We start from the raw sequence: 18,576 nt of genomic DNA on the forward strand, positions 1-18,576 counted from the left end.
CCTCTCCTTGTCGTTCGGAGCTCGAGTTCTGTTTTCTCCATCCTTCCGAGTTTTAACAAAACTCCTCTGATGACAACTCTCCATTCGTGGTTCGACCTAATCCCTTCCCCTTCTCCCACTCCTTGCTTTTCCTTCGCCCCTTCTTCTCAAACAGGACCTCTTCGAACTCTCCTGGAGTCAGTCGGTGGGCCGAGAAGGAGGTTGGTCAAGGGCAGAGTCTAGGGAGAGGTGTTATGGAATTGAGGTATCACACTCGCCATGAAACTCTTTAACCTTGTTCTTTTTAAGACAAAAAGAGTGTGCTTATTATTACTGGGCTGATCCTTTAGTTCTTGTTGTCTTCTCGGAAAGGATATCCCTGCAATCACTGTTTCTACTACCTCTCCCCTCTATCCAGTCGAGCGAGTTCCGATCTTTCGAGAGGAAAAACGAAAACATCTCGTTCGAATCGTTCTTTCTTTCCTCTCCCCATGACCTCGCTCCCTCCCAGGTGCCTCCCTGCCTTTCATTCCGATGTATCAAGATTACAGCAGTAAAAGGATGGCGTATTAGGTGGAGCGTAGATTCCCCTTTCCCTCTTTCCTTTCTTTGACTTGCAATCGTCAAATTTCTCAATTACAACGAAAGTTCCTCGTCTGAAGTTCTGAACGAGCCGTATATGAGACGTGAGATCTAATATAGCTTGCTAGGCTCCGATGTATCTGGTTCAATCCTATCACGATTCGCTCGAGAATCGCCTCTGTCGAGGAGAATGAAAATTTTGGAAGTTTCCGCTCTCAAAATTCTGAAGAAAGCACTGCCGGCGACGACTCTTACAAATCTCGATCGTCTCACTCTTGCCGATCGACTGAAGCTCGCAATGCTCTCTTTCGCTCTCGATGGGATGGAAGAGACTGAATGAAGCGGAAACTCGTGTTGTTTTTGAGAATTGCGTCTAAATGAGAGAGAAGAATTTGAGATGATTCGAATCCAACAAGCAAGCTATGGCGACAGAGAGAGAACAGAACGAGAAAATGTAACAACAAGAGAGAGATAAGCGATGAAGAGCTAAGAGACAGAGATGGGATAAGAAAAGACGACAGAGAGAGAGGTTTTCGAGTTCGAAGAATGAGAGGCACGGGAAGAGTCTACAGAGATGCGATGGATACAAGCAAGAGAGCGAGAGAGATGCATATGAGACAGATAGAGACGAGATGCGAATTGATGAGAATGAGATACATACGAGAGACGAGAATAAGGGGAACAGATTAAGGGAAGTTTAGATACAGAGAAAATTAGAGGAGATGCGATGACGAGAGGGATTGAGGTTTTTACTGGTATTCATGTCGATAAGTAGTAAGTCGGGATATCTTGAGACGAATGTACGATCGGTGAATCTAATGTACTCGGGGGGAAGCACGAGTGAAAAGTCTTCTCCTAACGAGTTTCTTCTGCTCCCTCGAGTAATAACCTGGCGCAGGAGCCGCGGGAGCTTCGGTGTGATGCGAAGGAGGAGTAGGCCATTGTTGATCGAGTTTCGTCGCGACGTTCGTAGCGGGAAGAATCACTGGAGGAGGAAGGGAAACGACATTGTAACTTGCTTGTTGAGTCGAAGCGGCGTCGGCCCAGTCGGCGAGAAGGGGGTAATAAGCCGTGTAAGAGGCTTTCGAACCGTTCGATGATTGAGAAGCGGAAGCGGCGTATCCAAGAGATGAGGCGTCGTCGTTGATCGAGATCGCGTCGTGGTCGAGGTGAGAAGTGAGGACTCGGTGTTCGTCCGTACCGGCGATTCGAACCGCGTTGCCCAAGTTGAAACTGAGAGATGAAGTAGTCGAGGCAGCTTGTGCTTGAGCGAACGAGAGAGGTCCAGTCGGGGTAGGAGGTTGAGACGAAGAGTTGCCCGACGAGGATGAAGAAGAATCGGCGGAAGGCTTGCGACGGTGAGAACGAGGAGGAGTGACGAGCGAAGAACGACGACGACGAGTTCCGGGAGTGACGGGAGAAGGAGGAGTAACGATCGCTTGTTGGTGACGAGGGAATTCTTCCGAAGACGAAGAGAAGACCGATTCGCGGTTGTTCGCGGTCGAGTAGGATTCGTTCGATGAAGTAGCGAGCGTCGAAGAGGAAGAGTAAGAGGGAACGGCGACGGGAGTTTTCGTCGGGGTCGAAGCGTGACGAGCGGATCTTCTCGGTGTCGCGGGAGGAGTGAGAGGGGCTTTGCGAACGGGTTGAGCGGGAGTAGCAGGAGAGGGCGCTGCTTGTTGTTGTTGACGAGTGGGAGTCGTTTCGAAGGGACCTGCACGTGCGAGTGAAGGGGAGTCAGTTTCGATTCAGGAAAGGGTAGGAGAACGAGTGAAGGCTTACCTTGAGAGGTCCAAGGCGAAAGGTAAGGAGAGTTGAGCAAATCGATCTCGCTCGTGCTTGTCGAGAACGCACTTTCAACCGTTTCGTCTACTTCCATAGGAGGTTCCTCATCGAGTTCATCCGATTCCTCCTCCTCCTCGTACAAGACTTGTTCGACCTGTTGCTCCCGTTGGTGATGTTGCTGACGGTAATCCTCCTCTTGTTGACGTTGTTGATTCGCCTTCGAACTCGCAGCGAACGCACGAGCAGCTTCCCTCGTCGCTCGAGTCGCATGTCGAAGTTCGTGTTCAGTCATGACGAACGTTTTGACCGCCGTGATTTCTCGTCGAAGTTCTTGGAGGGAGATTCGAACGGCCGGGTTGAGCGCGAAGATTCGTTTGAGGATTCGATTCGTGTGTTCGGAAATGGGGAGGATCGATCGAAGGAAGTCGGGGTTACCGAGGTAGGCGCAGAAGGTCTCGTCTGAAGGGCAAGCTTGCTTCCAAGGGTTGCGACCGCAGGTGAGGTTGACGAGAATGACTCCGAGAGACCAAATGTCGTTGTGAGGAGTCGAGTAAGAACCGAGTCGTTGGAACAATCCACCTTGACATTCTGTCGAGAAGCAAAGAGAGAGTCAGCTACTGATGAATCGAGCTAAAGAGGAGTAGAGAGAGAACGTACCCGGAGACATATAGAAAGTCGAACCACAACCAAAGTCACCACTCGCTTTCTCTCCCGTCGCCAATCCGAAATCCGCCAACATGACTTTCTTTCCATCGTCGAGGCAGAGAATGTTCTCCGGTTTCAAGTCGCGATGGAAGATCCCTTTCGAGTGACAGTATTCGACGGAATCGATAATTTGAAGGAAAACTCTTCGAATGAGTTCGTCGTTTCCGAGGTACCTTTGACGTTCCGTGATCATTCCGAACAAGTCCCCTTCCTCACAGAATTGCAAGACAACGTAGATGCAAGTCTCCTCCTCGATAACGTTGTGAAGGGAAACGACGTTCGGGTGTCGACTCGCGAGACCGTGAAGGGCGATCTCACGACGTTGGAACGCACGTTGACGAGAGTCGAGTCCGACCTTGTTCAAACACTTGACGGCGTAGAGAGGGAGGTTACCGAGTTGAGGGTGAGCGCGAGAGGCCGGTTGAGAGAGAGGTCGAGCCGCGATATCCCTCGCGAGGTAGACGACTCCATAAGCTCCTAGACCGAGGATCGAGACGAACTCGAGGTGAGAGAGGGTGTCCTTGGTCGAATTGTTGATGATGTGACCGATTAAGTTTTGCGAGTGGGAAGAATTGTTGGCCGCCATTTCTGCTTGAGCTTGAGCGAACGAGTTGGGAGGAGGAGAGAGGGGTGCCGGTATGGGTTGTGTAGAAGGATCAAAGTCGTACGCTGATGATGAGTCCTCTATTGAGGATGTCGAAGGAGAAGGAAAGGGAGAAGGAGAGGCAGTCGAGGAAGAAGAAGAAGGAAGGAAAAAGTCTGGATCGGCCGAAGGGATGCGACTTGTAGAAGGGCTAGGGTAAGGTAGGAGGAGTGTCGACTCTGTAGAGGTGAAGGAAGAGTCCGATGAGGAGGAAGAAGAGGGAGATGAGGTCGAGTAAGTCCCGTTGAAGGATGAAGTCGAAGAATCCGTCGTGATCATGGCGGCGAAGGTTGATCCGAAAATGGACATCTAGAATAATGTAATCGGGGGTCCGTCGTTGGTATCTGGGTACTGGGTAGTCACCAGTCGAACGCCCAAGGTACAATTGACAGAGTGAATCTGCTTTCGTCGAGTCGGGTGCGATCGCTACTCTACTGCTAGCGTGGGTTGTATCTAGTTGTATAGTTTGACTTCCGAGGTAGGTGAGGTAATCTCAAAGTCGACTGGCGAGTGAGGTAGATCGAAGATCGGAAAGGAAAGGGGGAAAGAGATGAGAGATGAAAGAAATCGAGCCGGCGGGTCTTCTTCCTTGGTGTTTCTGTTCGGTTCGTAGGTAGTGAGAAGGCTGGATTCGAATCTGACTGGTTATACTCGAGAGCGAAAGTAGTGAAAAGTGAGAGGGGCAAGAGAGGGCGGAAAGAAGTGAAATGGCTTTCCCTTCCGCATTCGAAAAGCAAGTGTTTTTAAAGATGAGAAGTTCCGTGAGTTCGAGGCTCTCGAAAGCTTCCATTTTCGTAATCGAAGTGCCCTGAGCAGCGAAATTCGCCCCCTCCCAACTTCTTTCTCACAGTCTCTCTCAGAGTCTCCTCGGCTCCCGTTGAACCGTTGATTGAACGGATCTCCTTTCGCTGTCCTCTCTCTCTCATGGATCCGTTGCCAATCTACCTGTAAATTCGAGGGAATTCCAGCGAAAAGTGTTCCGACGGAACTACGATCTCTCGAAGCGATTTCTTTGCGACCGAACGACGACTCGTTTTCGAAAGGCGTTGGGGATTTCATCTTTCGACGTCGACGTCGACGTGGCAGTCCAGTCCGGTGAGCGGCCGGGTTTACCTCCGAGATCGAGAACTGTGAGAATGAAAGGAGGCTCACCGCGCAGGAAAAGACTCTTTGCTCTTCGACTTTTCTATCCTCTTCTTCCATTCCTCTCCTGCTTGCTTGGTTTTGTTTGCTGTTTATTTGATTGTCGATGGGATCATAGTGCTCTAGATCTACCCTGCTATCTCGTTTGTTTGGATCGTCGATAGAACATCAGCGTGAACGAGATAGCAACGAAGAGAACGCCGGCGTCCTTTTCGCAAAAAGCTCGTCCCCCCCCCCTCCCCATCGCTCTCTCTCTGCCAAGTCCACCGGCATCGACTCACGCTGGTGGATTGGCCACGTCGCTCGTCCGCTTTCGAGAGTCCACAAGTAACATTTAAAGCTCGCAGGAAAGACTCTCGCACAGGCTCAACTTCGAGAAGATCCTTCATTCGTTTTGATTACTCCCAAATGAAGCAGTACGCAAAGAAGTTTACATTCGTAAGGAGTATCATTCGAGAATCCTTGTTCCCTTTTTGCGTCTCACGCGAAACGAAATATATAGCAAACGAGAGGAGGCGAAAGTCTCGAGCTCAATCAATTTGTCCTTACGAGGGAAGGAATGTTGACGTCGAATCAGTACAGTATATTGGACGGAGTCGAGACTTGCCCTCAGTAAGAGGAAAGAGCCGACGTCAAGAATGAGACTTGCGGAGGAAAAAATAAACGAACAACGAGTTCCGACCTTGGAAGGTGTCGACTCTCTCTCTTTCTCCCTCTCTCTTTTTTCGACGTGTTGACACAGTATCCACTTTCGGCAGGAAATGGAAGCCGTCCTTTGAGCATCGCTTCGAAGTCGAGCCATTCTTCGTGGAACTCTGTTCGAAAAACGAAAACCTTTTTCAGCAGTATTTCGTAGAGTAGTTCGAGTTCTCGCGCTCTCGTACCGTACAGAAACAGAGCAGCGGGCATCCCAAACTGTGCATCTCTGTCGGAAGAACCCTAAGCGATCGCTGTGAGGGATTTCGACGAGAGGCTGACACTGACTCACTCTTTCGGATCTCTTTTCGCAAGTTCTTTTCGAGTTCGAGCTTCCGGCAACTCCTGCTGGCTGATAGTCTCCGTACCCGTGAGGGGCTACAGAGCTCGAGTGAGCGAGGGGGAGATGAAGGGGGACAGGCCAAAAAGAAGGCGAACACCTTAAAATTTACGACATTTCGAGTCGAGAGTCTTCTCGCAACTCGTCCCTTGCACCGCTTACGGCACTGCTAATGGTGCGAGGGATTGTAACAGTGTCATCCTTGGCGGACTTCGGCAGTTGTCGACATTCCTCGCAAACAAAAAGAGTTTTCCTCGAAAAGTGTCGTTCGAGTTTTTCGAGCGAAAGAACAAGCCACTCGTTTTCGAAGGCTCGTTCGCGTCACGTCTCGTTCGTGTTTTGAGCGTCTTCTTTTCGTTGAACGAGTTTCCATCGAAGTCTTGCAGAAGAAGCCGACGTCGGTCGAACGTGGTCGCCTGCTGTTCGCTTCCCGAAACATCCGAAATCATCATCGGAAACTTCACGAGTCCTCCTTTTTGTTTGTCAACGGGATCTCAAACGTATCGCTTCGAACGTTGATCTTGATCTGCAAGGGAGAACAATAGAGATACGGTAAGTGGTCGTATCAAGCGAGAGAGGGGCTCCCGGGAAATCCTTGATCGTCAACCACAGTACGAAAAGCTCTTTCGAGACGATCCGAAAAGAAAACTGCGTCGAAGCTCAACCTCGCCTCGCTTCTTCGGTTCTCTGTCGCACGCTTGCTTAGCTTGATCCAAGCCTTTTACTTTTTACAGTGTTCAGATCGAAAACATGAAGGGAAAAGATCGACTCTGTCAGGTGATGTCAACGATTTCAATCGCAAGAGTCGTCCTTTTCCCTCTCGATTCTATTCGAAGGTTTCTCTTTCGTTTCCTTAGCTTCGTTTTGGGATTACAAAGGGTTACTGTCTGGCGAGATAAGACGAGAGGAAGAGACGACCGAGCTGCTTGCGCAACTTGAAAAAAGGCTTTGTCAAATCGAAGCTCGATCAAACTCGAGCACGAGCGTTGCGATTCCTCGAACCGAGAGTCCCGACTAGTCTCCGTTCTCTGTCGGTATTGGAACCGGTTTCGACTGAGACCGCAGGATCAAGAACCGAGAGAAAGAGAGAAGAGCTACAAACGCTTGATAAATTGCGCTGGGTCCGAAGAATAAATCACAGAAAGAGGTATTGAACGAAAGGAGACAGTGAGGTCGGAAGGACAGAAGGACAGAAGGTAAGCAAGAGGTAGAGGTGGAGAGAGGGCTGGTTTGAAAGGAAGAACGACAAGAACGAGTTTTGCGAAGAGAAGAAGTGTTGGAAAAGAGTGAGGTGAGTGTCTGTTGAATTCGTGAGGATGAAAGGAGTGACATGGGGTTCGTGAGATTTGATTTATTGTTGGAACAGTTGCGAGGGAGGGAGAGAGAGAGAGGGTGGAAACAAGGTTGAGAGTGAGTGAAGAAAATCGAGCAGAAAAGAAGTGTCTATTTTGATTTCGTGAATGAGCGACGGTTATCGAGGACCTTCATTCGAGTTCGAACCGTCGTCTAGAGGCCCGTATCGATTCATATTCGTATTCGAGAACTCGGGATAAGCAGCTCTTGCGAGGTTTTCTTGTGACGGATTCGACGGAAGAGCTCTACGATCGACGTATTGCTGAGGTGAACCTTGTACTCGAGTAGGAGGAGATCCCATTACGGCGACGTTCTCGTAAGCGTTGTAGCTTTGTTGTCGTTGAGGAGTCATTCGACCGTTCGCGATTCGAGGGTTATCGTAGAATCCTCCTCCTTGAGATTGTTGAGGCGTCATTCGACCGTTCATTGTATTGATCGTCGAACGAGATTCAGGTCGAGGAGGATAATCGTATCCGGTTCCGCCGGGAAGGACTCCTCCTCCGCCTCCGAAGGAAGATTGCGAGAGGTTCGAACGATGCATCGGTGTACCCGAACGTCCGTAGGCTTGTTGTTGTTGAGGTGGAGACGAGTACGACGGAGGATAAGCGAGGAGGTTCTCGGTCGAAGCGTTGAGGGGATCATCGACGGGCATTTGTCGAAGTTCGAAAGGTAATTCATCCGGAGTTTCCAATCCCGATACGACACTTTGACTCGCTCCGTGTCGTAAGTAGTCGGCACGTTTCGCATCGAAGTAATCGTCGACAGATCCATTTCGTTGACCGTATTGAGTTCCGGGAGTGAATCCAGTCATCGCGGTCGTGACCGTTTGAGCGTCTTCGTCTCGTTCTCGTAGGTAGGCCATTCGATCGACCGTGAGATCGTGGGCTTCCATCATGGCGAACGTGAGTCCTCCGATCGTGTTTTGTTCGACAGATTTGCCTTCGAGGTTCGCTTGTTGTTGACCGATTCTTCCGTTGTAGCTGCACGACGACGAAGATGAGAATCAGTTCACGACGTTCAATCGATGGAGAAAGAGAGAGGAAGAACGTACATCGTCGGAAGCAAGTGTTGAACCTTTTTGTGCAGCATCGGAGTGAAAAGTGGTTCGTGAAGCGAAGGATGACCGAACCTCTTCTGCAAACGATGTTTCCTCGCGTCTGCGTGATGTAGATGTACTTCGGCCATCTCTTGTTCGGTAGGGATGTACCAACGGAATCGGTTGTCGAACTTGCGATCGAGGACGTATTTGAAGATGAGGACGCAGATCGCGGGAGGGGCCATTGCGATCGCGTAAAGCCATTGGGATTGAAGTCCGATAGAGAGCGCCATGAAGAGATGCATGAGGATCTGAGAGAAGAAGAGGGGTGAGCGGGAGCTGAAATTGAGAGAGACAGCGGGAAAAGAGCTTACAACTCCCATTAAGATTCGATTAATCGCGACATTCCACAACCTTCCACCCGTTTCACTCCTCGATACGCAGACATACATGAGCTAATCGCAGGATCGAGCGGAAGTCGAAACGATATCAGCTTTCCCCTCTCGACGATACAACGAGGAGAGCTTGAGATGCGAACGTACCTGATACTTGTAGACCCAGGTACTGACCGCAAACGCCGCCGCTCCGAAGGCGACGACAAGAGGAGCGATCGGAGCATAAACGAGTGAAACAGCGACCGTGAGGAGATGATTCGAATAATAGACTGGGAAATCGAAGATAGGAGGTTTCGTCCACTGTGAACGTTGACCGTCACAAATCAGTTTCCCTCGAGGTATGAGACAGATAGATGAGATGAAAATCGAATGCTCACTTCTCGGATTTCTCGAGGAGTTCTTCCGAACATTCGAGTTCGGAACCAAACGAGCAGGAGGGAAATGATTTGAGCGAGATCGAACAATGCTGAGGCTCCTCGAAGTGGGAAGACCGTTAACCAATCTAAAAAAGCGAAATTGAATCAGTATTTGGGTCGAAGTCGGAGCAAGGGAGAGAAAGATGAGACGGACAGTTCGATTGAATCATGTAGGTCGATTGACTGCGACATCCCGAGTAATCAGTACACCACGACCAATCAACTAGAACCGCCGAGAGAGACCGGAGGCGTACATGTTATCGGGAATCGTCTTCAAATAGTTCAGCACTTTTGTCTGACTCGCGTGACCCTCAACTTCAACGACGACTTGCGAGACTGTACGCAGTGAATTCGATCAATTATTAGCCTGACGAACGACAGGCATACTTGACAATCTCCACGCACCGATTTGAACGATAACTCCTAGAAGCGAGAAAATGATGAATTGAGTTATGAACAAGAACGCAGAGTATCGAGCCGTGACGATTCGATCTGATTGAGAGTGGGTCGTGGCGCCTTGGAGGGAGGCGACCCATCTGAACGAAACGAGGGGAGCGATGTCAGAGTTCAATCTCCGAGCGAGTTGGGAAAAGTGAGAAAGTGGAGACTTACCGGATAATCATCGGTAGAATCATTTGTAGAATCAACGTCAAGAGAGGCGGCACGATTCCTGAGATCCGACTCGAGATTTAAGCTTTGTGTGACAGGGAGCTGAATGACGAGGAGACTCACCGACGAAAGCTGAAAAGAGCCAAGAATAATCATTGACCCAAGTATCGATGAATCCGACGTACGCAGACCTGTTAGAACCAACGGGATTAGACCTCTCTCAACGAACGAGAGAAAGAGAAGAGAATTGAGGACTTACAAAGCGGCCAAATTCGCTAGAAGTGCGACAGCGATCAACGGAATCGTGTAAAACCCGCACAGTAAGACCAAGAGTAAACCACCAAAGAATTTATTCTTCATTCTCGCACCATCACTCATCGTTAAATTGTTCCAAATGATATCGACGGGCTGTAAAACACCGAGCAAGCCCCTATCAAACACTGACTTCCTCGCGGAAGATAGGGAGCTCGATGACTTACCTGTGGGGCAAGTTCGAAATGAGATCCGAGTCGACGTTTGTTGTGAAGAGTTTTCGCGACGATGTGAGCGTAAGGTACTGATTCGAATGATGCGAACCCGTAATTCTCGGCTTTCTTCTCATGGATTTGTTGACGAGCGATCTAACGTTGTACAAGTTCTCTCAATTCACTCGTCTCCATTGGTAGAGAGTGTGTAAATGAGAGTGAGACGTACCTCGATTCGATTATCTAAATTCTTAATCTTTTCCGTCAAATAATCCACCGCATCAACCTTCTTCCCACCCATTCCCATCCAGCCCCCAATCCTCTTGGTCGGTCGATTCGTAGGTAATCGATCAGGGTTCTTGAAGTAGGTCGTAAGGACTTCTTCTAGTTCTTTCACGGTTTCGTTGTGTTTCTCGATGAGGGAGGGGAGAGCGCCGACTCGTCGTCCGATGTGAACTGCCGTGGTTGGATAGGGAACGTTGAGAGAGGAGAGGAGAGCGGCGAGTCCTTGGTCGGTTTGAGCACGCTTCGAGACGGAGGTGATCTGTCGAGAGAAGAAAACGTTCAGTTCGATTCGTTACATACGAGATTACGATTGAGAGCGACTCACGAGCAGGGATCGTGCGTGAAGAGATTCTTGGTAAGTCTTTGATCGGAACCACTGCCATCTCAGCGTGACGATCGCCTGAATTTTCACGAAAGAATGAATCAAGTCAGTAACTGTCGTTGCGCGAGGGGGTTCGGATCGGCGACTTTGATACTCACAGAATAGTTCCGCCAGATGAACCAGAAAACGATGAGCGTTAAAAGATACGTTCCAACGACGTGAGCCCTGTGACCCAGGAAACTCGTCAACTCCCTGCCTACAGTAGACAGAGTTGGGAAACACGCGCTCGATGACTCACCATAACCAATCTCCTCTAACGTTCTCCATCGTGAGCATCAAAAGATAATTCCGATTCTCCGCTTTAACGTTTTTCAAATTGTAAACGACGTTGACTGGAATCAAGACGGCACAACATAGAACCCCGATACATAGGAACACTGTACGACCACCCAACATCAGTCGACACGTCCGTTGAGTCACTGATAGAAGGGGTAAAGACGTACTGTTTCGACACATTCGAAGGAATCGAAGGTATGCGACTGAATCTAATCCGATAGTATTCATCAATTCTGCTTCACTAGCATGTAACACTGGTGGAATCCTATCCACTCCTCATAGACATCAGCCTCAGTCTTCGTTTCTCAGTAGAAAGAGCGAGAGAGAACCGAGAGAGAAAGAGAGAGAACTAACCAATCCGTTATCCCTTTCCCCAATTTCGGTGGTCTCTTCTCATCCTCGGAATACTTGACTTTCGGCATATACACATTCGAGTTATTCGGTCTCAGGACGGAGAATGCCGCCAGTGCAGCGAGTCCGATTACGACCATTAACGCTAATTGAATTCCGACGGCTCCGGGTGCTACCTTGTTGAGCTTGTTGTTGAATGAGGCGACGAGGGATTGAGCGGCATCGGCAGCGGTCGAAGACATTTTCGAAGAGCTGGGGAATCAGGAGATGGAGAGGGTTGTTCGACAAAGGGATCCGGCGGAGAGAAGCGGACGGGAGGAAAGGGCAGCGACCGGCGCCGAAGGGAGGAGAGTGTAGAGAGAAGGTAGCGAATGGAAGTCGCAGAGGTTGTGCGCAGTCTGTAGCGAAGGGAGAAGGGAGAGAGAGAGAGAAGTGTGATGAGAGGTTGAAGAACTCTTCTATTCTTGGCTCGGGACGGTCTAGGGTCGTTCTCGCTGTGTTTGGTGGTTTGGTCTAGTCCGAGGTCGATGTATTGTGAGGCCCAGTGAAGGGGTAGTGATGCAGAGAGAGAAGAAAGGAATTTCGAGGTTCTCTCTCAAAGTTCGTTGCTGCGGAAACAGTCTCCCTCGTGGAACTGACCGTACTGTTCGTAGCTCGTTGGTCAGACTTCTCTGGGCATGTTCGCGACTCAAAGAAAAATGAAGCGAAAAAACTGAAACGATTTTCTCTTTCCACACTCTGGAAATTCTTTCGAACGCTCTTCTTCCAGACCAAGTGAACTCTTTACAGCCTCCCCCTTCACGTGAGCGATCCATACATGACTCTCCCACTTACGATCGTAGCTTTTACCCTCTCCCCAATCGTCCCGAGTCTCCTTTCCCTCTCCCTCATTTCCTCCCTCGTTTCCCCCTCCTTCTTCTCTCCCAACTCGAGCACATCTCCATCCCTCACGACAACAAAATCCGCCTCCATCCCTTCTTTCAACATCCCTACTCTTTCTTCCTGGAAACTGGCTTTCGCGGCGTTTGAAGTGAACCCCCGGAGCGCTTCGAGAGGGGTTAGGCGTTCCGTTTCGTACCAACCTTGATCGGAGCCGTGAGGGGAACCGATCTTTCCTCCCGAAGACGAAGAGGGGGAGTATTTACGAGTGATCGCAGCGTAGATACCTAGGAATGGATCGACTGATTCGACGGGAAAGTCGGAGCCGAGGGCGTAGGGAGCTCCGGAACTTAGCGTGACACGGACGATTTGTGAGCTTGATGAGGAGGGAGTGGTGAGTTGGTTTGGCTTACGAAATGATTTTGCGCCAGGCGTAAGCACCTTTAACTCGTTCAGGACCGATTCGTGTTTCTACGTAATCCATGTCACTCGTAGCTGTACGTCGATACACAGCATCTGGTCAGCTCTATCACTCCCGGTGGTACTTGGGAAGGGTAGGAGAGGTTCACTCACCATGAGTCGGTTGAAAACTCGCAACGATCCCCATTTTCCCCATCCATTCGATATCCTCAACTCTCAAGATCTGCGCATGTTCGATACGTAACCGCAAAGGGTTCCTCATTGTCCAGTTGCGAGAATCGGGAGCATGGGAATAGGAAGGGAGGGAGGAATTTGAGAGGACGAGATCGTAGGCTGAGAGGATTAGAGTGTTTGCGAGATCGCCGATTCCGTGGGAGTTTACTTGATACCCCTAGCGCATCGTCGAAGAGAGTTAGATCACGTAAAGGTGCGAATCAGAACAACAGTAGAACTTACTCTTTCAACCCACTGCGAAACAAACGAACAATCGTCAGTTTTGCTCTTCTCTCGAATCTTTCTAGGCTCGGCGACTCAACCTTTCGAGAGGTGAGATTGGTTTGAGGAAGAACTCACCTTTCTCACTACCTCGTTCAGTTCTTCTTTATCGCAAATCAAAATCCCACGACTTTCGGGTTTATCGCTGTAAGGCTCAGTCATCGCAGAACCCCACGAGCCGAGAGCTCCGTCCACGAATAGTTTCACAGCTCTATTCACAAGAACAGAACCGATTAGCGGAATATCATTCAAGTGATAGAATGAACCGACTCACTTCAAGTAAAACTTGTTCCCGTCATACATCTTACTCCTCTCATCATCCCCACAAAAATAATTCAGCGGGTTCTCACAACTCAACATCCCCCAAATCCGAATAGGTAACATATCCTCCCGATCGATCTTTTTCAAGAATCCGATATCCGAAAGCGTGAGAGCGGCGTCGTGAACTGAAGTGAGGCCGTGCTTCAGCATTTGACGGGAAGTGGCTCGGAGGTATGAGAGACGTCGGTGATCATTCCAGGGTGGGATTACGGCGTCTAGATGGAGGAAGACGAGCGGTCATGAATTCGATTCGGGAATCGAGACAACGGAGAGGAAGACAGTGGGAACGTACTGACGAGACTCATTGCGTTGTCAAGGAAGACTCCAGTAGGTTTACCGTCGACTCGGATGATGGATCCTCCTGCGATCTTGTCGGGGAGGGAAGGAGGAAGAAGCTCGAGTATTTTCTCGGGAACCCAGAGAGCGTGAGCGTCGACTGCATGAGAATCAGAGGGAGCGTCAGACAGAGTAGAGATAGTGGGTCAGGTAGAAGCTGCGACTAACCTCGTTTGAGAATGATCGGACGGCCTCGCAATCTCGGATCGATGTCCAAGTCTGCCTGTCAATACTAACTCGTTTGCGTTCGAGTTCATCCGAGAAAATGAGGAGACATACTCACAGCAGTAGGGAACTCGCCGTCGTGTAAATCAGTGAACTTGGTCTGATCCCAACCGAGACCGAGGATAAACTGAGATTTGTCGGATTTGAGAGTTGGTGAAGCTTCAATGAATCGAACGATCCTGTCCCTGACCTCTGCGAGAGTGTCTCGAGTCAGATCCATTGCTCTAGATGATTTGGGGAGGAGAAGAAGTACCTTTAATCGAGGTTGAACCGACCAAATTTACGGAAGTAGCCGCTTCACCGTTCTGCAACACATGAGCGTGCGCGTCGATTCTGATCCAACACGATTCCTGATCGGTCTAGTCTCATGATACTAGAAGTATAGCACTCACAGTCCCGGCAAGACCGTCTCTCCCTTCTTCATCCACACAATCTTAATCCCATCGTTCCCGGTCGTATCCCTATCTCCCCACTTCTTCCGAACCTCCTCAATAGTTCCTGTACCACCTATCTTCCCGTTCGCAACGACCAAGCATTGCGTTCGAAGCGGAGAATCTTTAGACATTGTGATCACTCCATCTCGTTCCCTCGTGCACACGGCGTAGTGGGAGCCGAGTGAGGGGGTTGATGTAGATCTAGAGAAGAGATAGAGGGCGAGGAGAACACAGGGAATGACGAAGGCGAGCTGTCGGAGTCGAGGGGAGATGAAGCGTTGTCGAGTGGGAAACGCTTTCCCTTTTGGAGCCTCAGGTGTCTCGATTGGCTGAGCTACAGGTGTTGTTGAGTCTGAAGGTTGTCTTCGCCGTCTCATGGTCGTAGTGGGAGTTGTTGGTGAGTGAGAGATGGTGAACTCGGTTTCCCTCTCTTATCTCGACTGTACCGTATTTGGTATGTTTCTAACATTTTAAGCTACATTTTCATCGGTCGCATGGTGTAGTTGGTCATCACGTGTCCTTAACACTCTTCGAGTTCGGACAAGGTCTCCAGTTCAAACCTGGATGTGATCATTTTTTTGCCTCATCTCCGACTTCGCCCTCGTGCGACGCCTGTCGGGTCAACGTTGTCTTTTGCGTCCTTGCCCAAGAGTCGTTCGAATCCCCGGTTTGGCTAGGAAGACGAACGAAACGAGGCAGTCTGAGCTCTCTGCTCTTCGCGCGTTTCCGCACCATTCTGGCCAATGTGCTTACGAGAGCTAGCTGAGTCTCAGTAGCTGGAAAGGTGTACGCTGACTCGCTCGCGATGTCGACTTGCGCCACGTCAAACACAGAATCGCCCTCTCGTGAGCGCGAATCAAGCTCCAACCCCACACAGGTGAAATGTCTGTAATCACTTCGGTTACGATCTTTCGCACTAGAACACTACAAGAGACACTACAGCGAACTCCTTCATTGAACCCTGTCGATAGAATTCGCACGTAATCCAGATTCACGAGAACTCAAACGTTGCCCTTCCGCACTCTCTTCCTTCGTCGTCGAGCAAGACCCCTGCGAAATGCAGACGTACGTCAGTCTCTGTACGCCCTTCTTCATCATTAGGCAGAACAAGCTTACCCAGTACTTCCGCCGAGTCGAAGATGAGTCCAAGATCGAACCTGTGCAGAGAAATGCAGTCAGATCGAGCGCAGTCCTGAGCGAATCATTTGCAGGTCCCTCACTCTGTGTAGAAACCACCGGTGCTGGTTTGCGCATGGTACTGGAAGGAAGGCAAGGTAGAGAGGTCGACACTGTTTACCGTCGAGAACGAGACGCAACGTGAACACAAACTCGACAAAAGCGAGAGAGGGGAGAGGCTTACCTCCATCGACATAGTTCGAGGATCTCTCCTTTGGTCATTCATCACGATCAATTAGTTTCGCGCGGAGTCGAGGAAAGGACAAGCGATCTCACCTTCATCTGTGTATCGAAAGATCCTATCTTCATCCGACACGTAGAGGATAGCAGTAAAATGACAATCGAGTGGCGAACGACTGAACTTGCAGAACCTCGAACGAAGTTTCTGTCCCTTTCGAAGAACGGCACCTTTCGCGACGAGATAACTCAATCGATTTTCGCAAACTTCGACTCCCGCGTCGTTCGTCGAGATGAATCCGGGTCTTTGATACCTGTCGACATCTTCTGCCGGGAGTTTGCATTCTGTCGGAATGTCATCAGTCTTCAACGCATAATCGTTAAGAAGAGACGAGACGTTTGAGACTTACTCATGATGTAGCTCCGAGGCGAGATGACTGAAGACACAGTCGGTTTCCCCAAGCCGTACCTCGCTGCACCTTTGAGAACCGAAACATCTGAATCTCGCGGTTTTGCGATGATTCCGATTCGTCCCCCATACGCTTCTTGAACTCGTTGGAAGAGGTATTGTGAGGACGAGAGACCTCCGACGAGGATGAGAGCGTTGACGGATTTCCCTGGTACTTTCGAGAGCTGGGTCTCGATGATTCCGAGAACTTGGCCTGAGCACTCGCGCGTAAGTTCCAAGTTTGCAAGAGTAGGAAGGACCAATGTACGTACTGACGATCGGATCAAATACGTCTCTTCGAAGCACGGAACCGGGAATGACGAGCTCTCCACTCTCGAGTCCGACGGAGGGATCGTGAGCGTCCTCGATGTTGAAGCAGTTGAATCGGAAGTGAGTATCGTCGTCCTCTTCTCCGAGATACATGAGCTTATCGGAATCCGAGAATGCGTGTCTACGTCGTAGGGAGCCGAGTCAGACACGGAGGAGCGACAATCGAGGACTAAACTCACCGGAAAGAGAGAAGCGAAGAAGGCTCGAGGTGTACAGGGTGATTCTTGAGGCTACAACAACGAGGAAAGAATTCAGTACCTTCCACGGGCTGCTCCGTGAGCCCGAAGGTAACTCACAGCGACTTGACCAAAGCTTCGAAACGAAGATCGAGGAAGAGCGAACCTGAATTTGCTCCGGTTCTCGAACACATCTCGGCGATTTCTAGAGCACTAAGCTGACCGATCAATTTGTACACGGCAGTATCGACTGTTCCACCTCCAGCATCGCATAAGAGGAAAGACATTGAAGGTCGAAGTTCGACAAGGGAGGCGAGGGTCGAGGCGTGAATCGCAGCAGCTTCAGGTTCGCTACAAGCATGAAGGGGGTCAGTCGAGCGTCGAGCGTTCGAAGAGCCGAAGGGGAGTCGACTAACGTGATGATCTGCAGTCGATCTCGCCAATTGAAGTCCCCTCCTCGACTCGATTGAACGAGTCCAGCTCGGATCGCCGCCTCCCTCATGAGCGAACAAGCCGTCGCATCCCATGCAGCAGGTACGGTCAAAATGACGTTCGCGGCGTCTAGATTCGACAATCCAGAATCAGCGCAGGTCAAACTCGCTGTGAAAACCGAATCGACGAACCGAGATCTGCAACGATTCCGATCTCTTCAATGATCCTTTCCTTCGCGTAGCGCCAGAGACATGATAAGTAGTCCGTGATGCAGTCGATCGGTTGCTTCCCGTGTGGTAGTTGTGGTAATCGAGAGGACGCCGCGTTCTGACCATCTCGCAGAACAAGGGGATCAAGAAAGAGCTTGAACCATTCGACTCTGCAACGAAGACGGAAAAGATGAGCACAGTCGTGCGAGATAACCTCATCGAGAATGACTTACTTGTAAAACCCTTCCCTCAACGAAAGTGAACTCGCCTCGAGACCCCAAGCGATGATTTGCGCTTCCTCGTTCGGCGAAGCTTGGTAGTAAGCTATACACGTAGGAACTTTTCGGAAGGTCTCGTAGGATCCCGGCCAGTTCAATATTTGACGAATTTGACCCGAGAAGAGTCGACTCGAACCGAAAGCGACCCCGGAGAACGTCGTACTGTGCGAGCGCAGAGAGTACTACTCAGTCTTCGTGGACTAACGAGTAGGACAAAGTCCTCGCTCACCCAAAATCGATCCCAACGCTGAGCTTGCTTTCCAAATCTGAACTTTCGTAGTTTGGATTGTCGGCAGGATTCGCTTCGACCAACTCAGTCGTTCGTCCATTACTCGTAGTACCGTTATGCGTTTGAAAGTTTGGGGATTGCGCTGGTTGTATTCCCGTTCGAGGTGACATGACTCGGTTGATCGGAGGCGGAGAGGCGGCAGAGTGGTTCGAAGAGGAAGGAACGATAGCAGTTGGAGAGTGATGGACGCTCTGAGAAGATGGTTGTGGACTGTAGACTGGGGTGGGTCTGACAAGACCCGGCTCGAGGGAAGGAGTCGCGAGAGGAGAATTTGTAGAAACGCCTGCGAGTTCGCAACCCACGATTGAGTACGCTGACAACGACTGAATGTGCTTGGAACTCACTCGTTGAGTTCGGAGACAATGCACCGAGTGGAAGTACTGGGCCTCCGAAATCGAGAGGAGTTTGAGCTTGACCACCGTTCGCGACTTGAGGAGGTTTGCTTCCTTTCTTCGTGCCGAGGAACTTCTTCATGTCGGCGGCAAGTGAGTGAGTAGTAGTGAAGGGAAAG

General features: G+C 50.2%; 4 protein-coding genes across 4 annotated transcripts; all 4 read right to left on the minus strand.

Moving 5' to 3' along the window:
- Positions 1-1,376: 1,376 nt before the first annotated feature.
- Positions 1,377-4,003, minus strand: JCM6883_003165 (uncharacterized protein; the record flags this gene model as incomplete). Its single annotated transcript, XM_076634953.1, has 3 exons — positions 1,377-2,275; positions 2,344-2,934; positions 3,004-4,003. The coding sequence occupies 3 exons, from the start codon at positions 4,001-4,003 to the stop codon at positions 1,377-1,379; spliced, it is 2,490 nt and encodes an 829-aa protein (XP_076485056.1).
- A 3,341-nt stretch (positions 4,004-7,344) lies between these two features.
- Positions 7,345-11,682, minus strand: JCM6883_003166 (uncharacterized protein; the record flags this gene model as incomplete). Its single annotated transcript, XM_076634954.1, has 18 exons — positions 7,345-8,206; positions 8,278-8,573; positions 8,637-8,717; positions 8,805-8,957; positions 9,035-9,159; positions 9,228-9,256; positions 9,328-9,409; positions 9,479-9,609; positions 9,686-9,743; positions 9,806-9,873; positions 9,942-10,090; positions 10,162-10,302; positions 10,376-10,690; positions 10,757-10,831; positions 10,912-10,978; positions 11,052-11,190; positions 11,257-11,354; positions 11,444-11,682. 18 exons carry the CDS (start codon positions 11,680-11,682, stop codon positions 7,345-7,347), a joined length of 3,108 nt encoding a protein of 1,035 aa, XP_076485057.1.
- A 556-nt stretch (positions 11,683-12,238) lies between these two features.
- JCM6883_003167 (amidohydrolase) lies at positions 12,239-14,927 on the minus strand (the record flags this gene model as incomplete). Its single annotated transcript, XM_076634955.1, has 11 exons — positions 12,239-12,668; positions 12,733-12,814; positions 12,893-13,130; positions 13,196-13,207; positions 13,313-13,445; positions 13,509-13,770; positions 13,848-13,991; positions 14,060-14,114; positions 14,175-14,308; positions 14,370-14,449; positions 14,509-14,927. The coding sequence occupies 11 exons, from the start codon at positions 14,925-14,927 to the stop codon at positions 12,239-12,241; spliced, it is 1,989 nt and encodes a 662-aa protein (XP_076485058.1).
- Positions 14,928-15,541: 614 nt separating this feature from the next.
- Positions 15,542-18,539, minus strand: JCM6883_003168 (Hsp70 family protein; the record flags this gene model as incomplete). The annotated part of the gene is made up of 14 exons (XM_076634956.1): positions 15,542-15,600; positions 15,667-15,707; positions 15,771-15,839; positions 15,911-15,938; positions 16,003-16,248; positions 16,314-16,565; positions 16,624-16,802; positions 16,861-16,911; positions 16,978-17,208; positions 17,274-17,418; positions 17,481-17,668; positions 17,732-17,938; positions 18,006-18,348; positions 18,410-18,539. 14 exons carry the CDS (start codon positions 18,537-18,539, stop codon positions 15,542-15,544), a joined length of 2,169 nt encoding a protein of 722 aa, XP_076485059.1.
- Between the last annotated feature and the right edge of the window lie 37 nt (positions 18,540-18,576).

Source organism: Sporobolomyces salmoneus, assembly GCF_050403485.1.
Source record: "Sporobolomyces salmoneus JCM6883 DNA, S_salmoneus_JCM6883_v1_ctg77, whole genome shotgun sequence".
Lineage (NCBI taxonomy): Eukaryota > Fungi > Basidiomycota > Microbotryomycetes > Sporidiobolales > Sporidiobolaceae > Sporobolomyces > Sporobolomyces salmoneus.